This window comes from Sabethes cyaneus, chromosome 3, assembly GCF_943734655.1.
Source record: "Sabethes cyaneus chromosome 3, idSabCyanKW18_F2, whole genome shotgun sequence".
Taxonomy (NCBI): Eukaryota; Metazoa; Arthropoda; class Insecta; order Diptera; family Culicidae; genus Sabethes; species Sabethes cyaneus.
Genome location: NC_071355.1, coordinates 201376221 through 201388474, shown reverse-complemented (window position 1 = coordinate 201388474; position 12254 = coordinate 201376221). Strand labels below are relative to the sequence as shown.

The 12254-nt window shown below is 40.2% G+C and overlaps 2 protein-coding genes across 8 annotated transcripts in view; one reads left to right on the top strand and one right to left on the bottom strand.

Moving 5' to 3' along the window:
- Positions 1 to 12254, bottom strand: part of LOC128742127 (restin homolog) — a 186133-nt gene that overhangs the window by 52417 nt on the left and 121462 nt on the right. For all 7 annotated transcript variants that reach the window (XM_053838350.1, XM_053838351.1, XM_053838354.1 and 4 more), the window contains 4 exons: positions 8878 to 9279; positions 8643 to 8811; positions 8392 to 8569; positions 8045 to 8107 (listed from right to left, as the gene is read on the bottom strand). In XM_053838350.1, coding sequence (XP_053694325.1) covers positions 8045 to 8107; positions 8392 to 8569; positions 8643 to 8811; positions 8878 to 9279 — 812 coding nt within the window. The remainder of the gene's footprint in view (positions 1 to 8044; positions 8108 to 8391; positions 8570 to 8642; positions 8812 to 8877; positions 9280 to 12254) is intronic.
- LOC128742128 (aminopeptidase Q-like) lies at positions 4626 to 7856 on the top strand. Its single transcript, XM_053838359.1, has 2 exons — positions 4626 to 6783; positions 6838 to 7856. The coding sequence occupies exons 1-2, from the start codon at positions 4774 to 4776 to the stop codon at positions 7582 to 7584; spliced, it is 2757 nt and encodes a 918-aa protein (XP_053694334.1). The 5' UTR covers positions 4626 to 4773; the 3' UTR covers positions 7585 to 7856.

Here is a 12254-nt window from a genome sequence, read left to right as displayed (position 1 = left end):
CTTTAGTTCGCTGATTAAAATGTATTTAGAGAGGGTAGTTTTTATCTTATGGTGGCATTTCCGTTACAATGTAATCGATATTACACATCTGGAAACCGGGCGAAACAGTTGTTTTGAAATTCGGACCCATCATCGTCAGGTGTCTGTACTATGGGATGCTTCCGTATGGCTATCGATTGATTTTGTGTCATTTAAGAAAATGATAAAACTGTGGCTTCACTTGATTGCAGTGATTTATTCTCAAGTGGCGAGTACTAGATGCTCTATGAAATCTGTGTAAATAATTGAATTATTAATCAAGCACCGTCCAATCAAAAAATGATTACCCAGTACTTAACAGCGCAAAACGAGTGGCGATTTTCCAATTGAAGGTGCTGTTGGACCCTGTGCTAGACACTATGGTTTAAATCAATCGTGCAATATGCATGACTGATGATATTTCTGTTTTAAGCGGAAAATTATATAAGCAAACTTTTGGCGTCAGCATGGGTGACAAACTTTTGCCTATTTTACCAGATATCTTCAACATGTTTTTTTTGTATGCCAGAAGGGCATTGGGTTAAAAGGCCACTGCGACAGTCTTAATGAGCGTCTTTTATGGCAGGCCCCGATTGCTGTACACAGTTTACGGACCGCTCATACCCATTGATGGAGTTGAGCGGGATAGTTGTAATCCTGTGCCCCAATATGGTTGAACATGGTTTTCATGAATGATTACAATTTTAAACTTTGATAAGATAATGTTTCACCGCAAGCACGGCGAATTGTAGGGGAAATTGGTGTGGAGGGGAAAAGCGGAAAATTAGGTAAGGGAGGGACACCGAAGCAACACTTATTAAGTTTGTATAACGTTCTTCTATACCCAAGCGGGAGGCTCTTCCCCTGCACGCCTTGTCTCCCCTGAGATACTACAAATACTTCTGTCTAATTACTTTCTGTTATCGTTCCCTCCATCGATTGTAAGAAACTACCTTTATACAAAATTAATTGAATACATTTACTTTAATATGTTTTTGAAACGATGGTTCTACAATTGATGGAGGGACGGTAGGGGAAAGTAATGAAAACTTTCTTGGGAATGGAGGGGAAAGAGTGGAAAGGAAAGTGGGGGGATCATCGAGTTATGAGGAAATTTGTATTTCATTTATATGGGAGTCCCCTCTCCTAAAAAGGTAAGGGGTTCATCATAGAATTCATCATAGAAAAAATTCGTGCCTCCAAAAACACCCACATACCAAATATGGTTCCATTTGGTTGATTAGTTCTCGAGTTATGAAGAAATTTGTATTTCATTTGTGGTGAATTAGGACCCCCCCTTAAGTGGGGAGGGGTCCTAATTCACCACAGAAAAAATTCTTGCCTGCAAAAACCTTCACATGCTAAATTTGCTTGATTAGTTCTCGAGTTATGAGGAAATTTGCATTTCATTTGAATGGAAGCCCCCCCTCTTAAAGGGGAGAGGGGTCATAATTCCCCTTGTAAAGAGGGGAGGGGTCTCAATTCACCATGGAAAAAATTCTTGTCTCCAAAAACATTCACATGCCATATGTTCCATTTGCTTGATTAGTTCTCGAGTTATGTAGAAATTGGTGTTTCATTTGTATGGGAACCCCCCTCTTAGTGGGGGGAGGGGTCTCTAACCATCATAAGCCTTTCCCGGCTCCAAAAACTCCTACATGCAAATTTTCACGCCGATCGGTTCAGTAGTTTTCGATTCTATAACGAACATACAGACAGACAAAAATCCACTTTTGTATATAAGATTTTAAGTAAAAATGAATGACTTCGTTTCTAACATTGTTCATTCATAAGTCCCTAAAACATCCCCGTATATAGAAATCTATAAAATTCCGGAACCCTTCGGCATCTGTACGATAATTTTGAAAAATTTCCTTAACCAATCCGTCAACAAATAAACAAAATCAGTGGAACAACTAAATCTAATTCAAGTCACTTCTGATGTTCCTCAAGGTGCTGATTTAGGACCCGTTTCTTTAATGAAAGAAACCGGATCAAATTAGAATCGTTTCCGGAGTACCTCAAGGCTCTCATTAAGGATCACTTGTTTTAGTTTTATGCGTAAATTATTTCTCCAGCATAACAAGAAGTTTCCAGAAATGGAAAATAAAATTGTTTCTTTTATATTTTATGTAGGGGTCTGATCTCCGCATCCTGGGGGGGGGGGGAGGGGGGGTCAGAATCATCACTAATTCTTACTACTATGGTTGCACATTCGTTCAATAGTGATAAATTGGGTTTTCAGGTACAGGTAACACGAAAACAGAGTAGGCCAAATAATTAGAAGCATGCTGAAAATACCATCCAATGCCCTAAATGGCCCCGGTATAAGCATAATGCGGGCTAAATCAGATCTCTTCAATAGATCGGCGGCCCAAAATGACTTTTGATATCAATAAATTCAACCTTCAGTTCCCGTCCACAGTCCATTAAACCAGTCCGCCGCAAGGACCATATTCAAGAGCCGCAGTTTGACCATCACTGCCCTAAATCATGTTATGTTGAAAGGATGAAAAAGTTTGCCTCGCTGGTCTAACAAGTCAGCCGTCGTATATTCCAAACTTGGCGGGGAGAAGCTATTAGAGTCAATAGGATCGTAGTACCATCCCTGGAATTGCCCTGTACTCTTAAGTCTGTCTGTCGAATAAAAACAGTAGGTCAAGTTTCGAAATCGGCATGTGGCACTAGGCTTTGCTTTACTCAAGTATCCAAAAATATCGTATTCGATGCGCAAAACTAGCGTACTATTTTGGAGGCGTTTACGGGCTGAAGAATAACTGCAAACGATTTATCTGTATAAGTATTAAAATAGGGAGCCCAGTAGCCGAGTCCGCCTTGACAAGCGAGTGGTCGTGGGTTCGAATTTTAGTAGAATCAGACCATTCGATGTTAAGTGACTTTAGCATGTGTTTATCCTTAGGCCCCTCCACATCCTTTCTACTGAATTGTGCCTTTACTAACAGTAAATACTCTTGCCAGGGCCAATTAATAAGACTGGTACTTGCTTGAGGTGCAAATGAAGCCTGTTGTTCAAGGGCAAATTATAATTTATTCCACTACCTGGTTCTATGAATGAGATTGGTGAAGCTAAAGTAGTAAGGAAATAAATACATACATACTGCTTTATCGACCATGTAGCCTCGAGCCGGGGCTAGCTATAAGAATGGTACTGGCGCGAGGTGCGAAGGAAGCTTCTTGTCCAAGGATTGAAAAGAGTAAGAAGCATAAAAAGAAAAAAAGGGTTGAAAATACTGCAAAAAGAACGAAGTGCGGAATACAACACCTGGATGATAGATCAAAATATTGGTCTTAGTGGTAACATCATACAATAAAAGCATTTAGATGTCTGCACACGATTCGGACCAAAACCATGGATTCGGACCAAAATCACGGTAAAACAAGGTTGGCAGCGAATTCACCGGAATCCTGCACAATCCGAACAGGCAATCAATAACCAAGAATTTGAATGTGGCTTGATCGTCGATCGAAATCGTTTCACGGGTTAACGAAGAAACAGAAGGACAAACTTCCACTACTCTTTATCGAAGGGGGAGTAAAAATTAACACCAATTGTTACAAAGAACATGATCTGAATCCATGGTACGGAATTAATCGCAGACGCAAACTGTTGCTTTCAAGTGAATTCTGCTTGCAACACAAGAGTGGTGCCGTCAGAATTTACTCCATTTCGTGTAACCACAACTTCATCACCGAATCTTAATACCTTGGACTATCTTGCACGGGGATACATGCTTGGTAGAATTGGAAACCCAATTGGTCGCACTTTGGCATCATTCTACATTCATTCTACGGTATATTTTCCTATAGGTGCAGGGATTGATGAAGCGAAGGTGTTTTATAGTATTCCTAAGGCAGGACAAGACGTGAATTGAAACGAAAGAAAAATTAAATAAGCCAATAACCTTTATTGAAGCAGCAGGTTTGTTTGTAATTTGTTGTTTTTGAAGCCCTCGTTTTAATTTGATGAGAGTTTATTTTACTGACAAGCAACCTTCGTCACCCTGTATATGAACGATTGCAAACGGCATGAGCAATCAGTCAGCTGCATAGTAACACCAATACTTTGTTGTACTCGATCTGTTTAGGGGTGTAAGAATGGCATCAGTCTCTCCAGAGATTGCGAACGAAGAGCGGAACGCATGTCATTATTTTCGATTCACCGCAGCCGCGCATTATTTCTCCCATCCAATATGATTCTACAACCACATTAGCAATGGAAGGGAAGTGAGTCTACACGGAAACAAAATTGTATGTCGTAATTTTGTTATTAACTGTAGCTAAATTATTACAACTTTAACTGCGAGTTTGTCTATAACATTATCGTTACAAAAAATGAAGGTTTTCAATATTAACATTAAAAAGGCAAAATTTATGATTAAAATCGACATCAAGCATTATTGATATCCGGAAAAGCAAGCGTGGGAAGCCGAACAGTTAAATACAAAGGGAATAATTTGCAAACACGTTCGAGTAATGAGTCATTAAAAAAATAAATGTCTTTTTCTATCCTGGAAATATATTTTACGAACGAAACATAAAATAAACCGCACAGAATAACCAGGACTACGTCATGATTGGTGATAACAAAAAATTATATTAGTCTCATATAGCGCTTTTTACGTTCACCATATCAGTATTTTGCTAATTCGATCCTCTGTCTATGTTGTGAATGGACTTGACTACCGTAATAATCGCCGAGAACGTCATCAGTTCAAGTTTGCTCTGCTAGGAGACATGTTCGCCACAGTGCGGATGCTGCTGCTGCTGCTGGCCGCAGTGGCGTTAATTATTGTCGTTTCTGCCACGCAGCTCGAAATCAAGGATCCGGCCGTGCGTGACAGGAACTATCGTCTACCGAATGGAACCATTCCCATCCATTACAATCTTCAACTAAGGACGGAAGGCCACACAGGAAACAGCAGCTATGAAGGATCGGTGCAGATCTTTTTTGATGTCGTGCAAACAACCAAAGAGATTGTTGTTCATTCCGTTAATCACATTGTACAGGGTGTTCGTTTGTATAAGACTATTGATGGGACAAAAAGTGAACAGCTTAAACAACCATCGGTAATGTTGGTGCGTGATAGTGAACAACTAATTGTCAATTGTGACGATTTTTTACCTAGCGAAACCTATATGCTGGACATCAATTTCAACGGAACTGCAACGGAAGATATTAACGGTATTTTCCTGAGGGATTACAACGACAGCAGCGACAATCGACAATACTACATAGCTAGCCATTTCGAACCAATTTATGCACGGAGAGCATTTCCCTGTTTCGATGAACCATCCTTGAAGGCAACCTTCAACGTTTCTATCATTCATCACAAATCACAGATCGCTACCTCCAACATGCCCCTAGCGGCACAGCTTCCGTACGACACGGATTACGTAGTGTCACACTTCCGTCAAACGCCTAAAATGTCTACGTATCTACTGGCCTTCATGGTTTCCGGCTTTGCTCACCGAACTGCAGGAATCCAAACGGTGGTGGCTCGAGCAGAAGGGATGGAAAATACCGGCTTCTCCATGCAAGCTGCCGCACGCATGCTCAAGGTTCTAGACGAATACACCGGACTGCCGTACAGCGAAACGATGCCGCAGCTAACGCATCTTATCGTTCCCATAGCAACCCAATGGCAAGCATCCGAGAACTGGGGATTGATTTTCTACCAGGAAAAGTTTTTCCTTTTTGATCCAGCGAACCAGCAGGCCGACCGACAGCAGCGGTTTGAAATATTGAAGATTATTTCCCATGAACTAACGCACCAGTGGTTCGGGAATTTGGTAACACCAGCCTGGTGGAGCTATGTATGGCTTAAGGAAGGATTCGCCACGTTGTACGAACTTTACATTCTGCAGCTAGCCTATCCGGCGGAACCTTTTATGGATCTTTTTAATTTGAAGGTTTTACAGCTTGGGTTGCAAGATTCCAGCGACAGACCGCCAATTGTTCGAAATTGTTCCAATAATGCAGAAATCGAGCAAGTCGATGTTGTGTCAACCTATCAGAAGCCGGCGGCAGTGTTGAACATGTTTCGGCTGGTGGTCGGAGACGCTAGGTGGCAATTGGTTGTGCAGAATTTTCTAAAGCACCGAGCGCTGGATTCAGTGACGCCGGAAGATTTTTACGCCGAGCTGGAGTTGGTATTAGGGACCAGTGACCAGGACCAGGCGTTTCCCGCAACGCATACCGTCAAGCAGGTCTTCGATTCATGGGTGAATCTGGCAGGATCGCCAATATTAAATGTGCGACGATTATATCGCAACCAAAAAGTGATAATTTTCCAGCAACGAATGGAATCGTGTGTGGAAAGTAATCTTTGGGTGATTCCGTACGATTATGCTTATGCTACGGAGCATTTTGAGAAACATGGTCCCGTGCACTGGTTGACGAAGCAAGCCGCCAAAATTACGGTGGAGGCCTCCGCCGATGACTGGATTGTTTTCAATAAGCAGCAGTTTGGAGTCTATCGGGTGAACTACGACCAACGAAACTGGCAGATGATTATCGAAGCCCTCCGGAAGAATGTGTCCAGCATACATCGACTGAATCGAGTGCAGCTGCTGAACGATGCCTTCTACCTGTCTCTGGAGAATAAAGTGGATATCGCAATTATGCTTGGATTGATGACGTCTCTTCGAGACGAGCGGGAAAATATAGTATGGCAGGCTGCTGTGGATATTTTCAACTATTTCTGTACGGAACTAATTGCTTCCGAATATGGCAAACAAGTCAAGGTAATTACAAAAAAAAATATGATAGGATGATTCATTTTAAACGATATTTTAAAGGCCTTTTTCAGGTATCTGATAGAACCGTTTTACAGGAGCATTATGGTAACAGGTGAGAATCTTATTTCCGATGTTTTCTCACTTCGTAAAACAATCACCGAACTGTCCTGCTTAATGGACAATGAAGAGTGCCTTAATCGAGCAAAAATAGAATTTAAGCAAGCTGTTTTGAATAACAAGTCAATTCGAACGATGGATTACAAGACAGTTTTCTGCTTTGGGCAACGGAATTCCAGCGAATTGGAATTCAATTGGCTGATAAGACAGTTCCTGGATGCTGCTAGTCAAGAAGAAGGACGTGAACTGTTATCGGTGATTGCGTGTTCCGACAGACCGGATCACCTAACGAAGCTAATCGTAGAGGTGCATAAGGCGAGCTTGGATGACGACGATACATGGTGGGACCTATTCGATAGTTTTGTAACCGGCATGGAGGACGGATTTGTCTGTAAACAATTCGGTGCCGTGATGGAACTGTTAGGAAACGGTACGATAGCGAAACGTTTACTCGGAGGAAAACAAATTAGAGCGGCAATCCTATGCATGGCAGACCAATCGAGCACGGTGGAAGAGCAGGAAAAATTGATTAAACTTGTAAATAATCTAGAGAATAATCTAACCGATGTTACGGAGGTACGACTTCGAAAGTACTTTCAAAATCTAGCAGATAATTTGAAAACTGTTAACTATTTAGCGATGATGGATTTTATTGAAAATTATTTTAGAAAATTGAACGAAGTTTTGTAGTAAGATTTGCGAATAAGTAACCCGAATGTTACGATTCGACGAGAAATTCGTATCATAGAAACATGTTTAGAAAAACACACTCAGCTTAAAAGCTTGTCTCATTTAGATAAATGTTCTTGCTGGTCAGTTTTGTCAGACATAGCTAAAACTATCTGACTGCTGTATGATAACCTGTAAAGCTCCATTTTGTCACCAAAAAAATGAACAATAATATAATCAAAATATTGATGTTTAGCCAAATATAAAAACTAAAAACAAAATTACAGCACACAAAGCTCTTTATTTACAAACCATACAAAAAACTGATCGATTAGTATGGCTAGTTATGTTAGTGCTCGGGGGGTGGCGGTGGTGTCGTATTTTGTCCACTAAAAAACAGTTAACACTCTCTCTAAGCAACACTGTCAACAATTGTAGATATATATATGGAAATAAAAAACATAAGCATTTCAGTGCCTACCTGCAGCGAGAAGGAAGCTTTCGGCGTCGAAGGTACTGTTGCGTTGTTGACGGTTGATTTCCTCTGTAAATACAGGATTCGGCAAGGAAAAGGACAAATTGTGTTAGTAAGTTAGCGCGTTGTTTTAGGCAAACTTCGGTTATTAGACATTCTCTTTTTTTTTTGGTTTTGGGTGGGACGAGGAAAGCCAAAATTCGAAACTTGGGATTAGTGAACGACAAAACAAAAGTTAATTGAAAATCGCTTGCTAGCTTGCAGATGGCTAAGCGCACGCAAAACGGGCATGATTTTGACGGTGCCGCAAAAGAATGGGCGGCCTAAAGATTCTACCAAGCCTCCAGCGATACCTGAGCGCTCATGCGAAGTCTCGATGTGGCCGTAGTTGCGATGGAGCTCATTGTTCCGACTGAAGTCAGCGATTCCTTGGAGCCGGACCGGGACAGACGCGTTTTGCGGGCCGACGGCGATAGTGTGACCTTAGCGATTGGGACGAAAATTCCATACTTGTCGGGGCAGTCGAAGTACCTGTTTTGTAGGAAAAATTGGAAAAACGATTAAGTTAAACCGCAACATTGTTTGGAGATTTTTCTTAACTTACTTGATCCCATCAACGGAACCGTCATTTTTGCCGCTGGCTTCATCTAATTGAACCCCGCACCAATTTCCGCTTGCAAACTGTGTTTCTCCAAGATACTTTAAAATGCCAGGGCGAGAGCCAAATCCGGAAGATACTATAACACGATCCCCGACCGTAAGTGTTGCCGCTTCTGAAAAACAATAACGTTAACATCAATTTTCGCAACAGATTCTAACCTTAAAGCATTCAAACTTACTTCCCATCGCCGGCGACTTCGACGCAAAGCTGGACACGCTATGTGTGGGGGACACCGCGCCGGATCGCATCGGTGACGTGAGCGATCTGAAACTGTGATCCATCGAAGTATCTCCAGTGGCACTGGATGCGCCACTACCGGCGGCACCCGGCAACGGGTCCCTCGTTAGCCGTGTCAGCCTGGAGAAGACTCCCTTCTTCTGTTCACACTGGAAGTAACGCTTTCCGGCCACCGATCCATCATTCTTGCCGTTCGGTTCATCCAGAACCACACCGGCCCACTCGCCGGGCGCAAAATGTGTCTCACCGATGAATGCGATCTGTCCCGGCCGGAGACCACCTACCCAAACGCGCTGACCGATGATGAAACTGTCCGTATCGGTTGTCAGGACAACACCTTGATCTGCGAAGAGAGGGGAAACGAAAGCGAAAGGAGATGATGTCATTGTCATGATACCGACCGACCGAGCGGGAACGTTTATGGGAGCAAGTTTGCGTGTGATTGGATTGGAAAGCAAATATTATGCTTTCGCCGCATCTGGGGTTTAGTATATAGTACTTCGAACTCGAGTAAACATTCGAACAACAGCAAGCTATATCATTGCAGGCGAAGGTGTTAATCGTTATTGGTGAGAGAATATTAGTTCGGTTCGATATTGCATCGACTGTTAAGGACCATGACGATATCCATGACGTAAACTTAAATCTACACGTAGATAATGTCAAGAGACAACGAATAATTAAAAAAATATTATATAAGCACACAACAACATACATTATATTGTTATTTTGTTACGCTGTTGTGTATGTCTTGATAACATTAAGCCTTGGAAATAGCGAGAGGTAATTTAGCTGTGACCCAAAAACGTTTTATCTTGTCAATATCTTGTTCTTTATTTATAATAATCAAAATTTTAAACAAATCTTTAGCATACGATTAATATCTAACTGAATTACCATGCCTTATTTTCACTTTTTCTGGCAGGGAAGTAAATATTTCTAGTTTCGGTTCAAAAATAACCACTTCATTGGACATAACAGCAAAAAAACCATGCGTCTCCATTGCTACTATCATCTTACACACTATGAAAAGGAAATCTGTTGAAAAACACGATGTTGATCAGAGGACCGGAGAGCCGATCAATAAGGTACGACGAACTGACAAGGAAACCTTAGAGTAGTCCTATCGATCAGCAACTTCACTGTGTTTCAGCAATACTCATATAGGAAACTTAAATTGAAATTTGTATGAAAATGAGAGTCAATGGAGGAGACGCATGATACAAGGTAATAGTGGTGGTGACACACCTAAATAGCACAGCAAAAAGAATAGGGTACTGATCTGATGGCGCAACAAGCATTTTATGACCCCCAATATTAATCAGTTTTCGTAAATATTATAAACCTTGGATTTCATTTTTTTCAAGGTTCAGCAAGGCAGCATATTTTTGTCATTTTGAATAGAATAAAAATAATTATTTTTTTGGAATGCAAAAAACATACAAATTTCTTTCTCTATGTAGATTTCTACATATGTGAAGTTTTCATGCAACCGCGGCGATATTATGCGAAAAAGTATTAATACTGCCGCAATCTTATTCAAAATATGTATTAGTTCATAAAAAAAATTCGTGATTAGAGTGCAAAACAATATATACGACAGTTTTGTATTTTCACAAATATATCACTCATTAATTTTAAGGCCGATTTTATTATTTTGTTGGGTAATAAAAGATTAAAACATTGTTCATGAGAACCATACAGAATATAGTACGTGCATATCGCGTTTCCATGTGATTTTCAAATAATATCAGTTTTTGTACTTTATGACATGTAGTATCTGAAGCATTAAATCATTCAATTTATTTATATAAAAATAGTCTTCAGCTTAATTTGCGGTTGTAAAATTTTGTCTTATGCATTGATGGGTCTCGTGTGACAAAGAACGATATATTTTTTGTTTATTTTTTTACATTTGGCTGACCACCAGCGCGCACTAGGGCCGTATGGGACTTTTGTTTTGTTGCTATTGCGCGCAAGCTGACAGTTCCTGGTTTCGTCGGAAATTCTGCTACTAACGAACATAAACAACTAACATAAAATGCATTTTTGTCACGGAGTCTCCGAGAGAGTCTATTAACCCAAATCAGCCCAGAATTCCCCACAAAATCAGTCGAATTTTCATCTTTGAAATGCTACTGCATCAATGCACAGAGCTCAAATACCTAATGGGATATTTCCTGTCGGACTATATCTATATGCATTCAAAATAGTGTTACTAAATTATGGAAATAGCGACTTGTTTCTATTAAATAGCAAGAAGTATACAATTTGTCAAGTGATGCCATATGCAGCACCGTAGGGTGCAGTTGGGGTCGACAAAAGTAAGATAATCTCGAGTGTAGCGAAGTACTGGATATAGGAAGTTATACGAATCATGCATATCAGTTGTAATTGTAAAAAAATAAAAATCTTAGAACTAATTTAAAATTTGGTCTCAAAATATAGTCCACAATCTAGTCCAAATCTGTTCCAAAATCTTGAACAAAATTTGATAAAAATATGATTTACGATATAGACTGCGTTCAGAATCTGGTTCAAAATCAGATCGAAGAACTGGTTACTGGTTCAGATCAGGTTTTAGATCAAAAATGTTATCCAAACTCTGGTTTATAATCTGGAAGAATTTGAAAATCTGGTCCAAAATTTGATTCCAAATCTGATAAAAAATATGATTTAGAATCTGGTCTATGCTTAAAATCTAGTCTTGGTCCAGAATGGGGTTCACAATCTGGTCCCTCATCTGATCAAAAATGTGATCAAAAATATGGTCCAAAATGTTATCCAAAACCGGGTCCAAATTTAGCAAAAATATGGTCCAAAATCTGAACCAGAACCCGATGGAGGTTCAGAATCTTGTCCAAAAATGGCCAGCAATCAAAAATGTAGTACAAAATGTGGTCCAGAATCTAGGTTAAATCTGTTCCAAAGTTAAATAAGTTAATTAGACATTGGTTCGCAATCCAGGTACACAATCTGGTTTAAAACCTGACCCAAAATCTGGTTGGTGATTTAAAATCTGATCAAAATCTGATGAGTTCAAAAATCTGGTTTACATTAAGTTCCAATCCCAGAATCTGGACCCAAGTTTGTTTCTGGCCTAAAATCTGATTAAAATGTGGTCCAGAACCAGAGTAAGGCCGTCACTCTGGTACAGGTAGAAAATCTGGTCCAAAATTTCATCAAAAATGTAGTCCAAAATATTATCCAAACTGGGGTCCAAATCTAATAAAAAATGAGTTCCAAAATTTTATAAAAAACTGGGGTCCAAAATCTGATAAAAATGTGAACCAAAAAATGGTACAGAATCTGATGCAA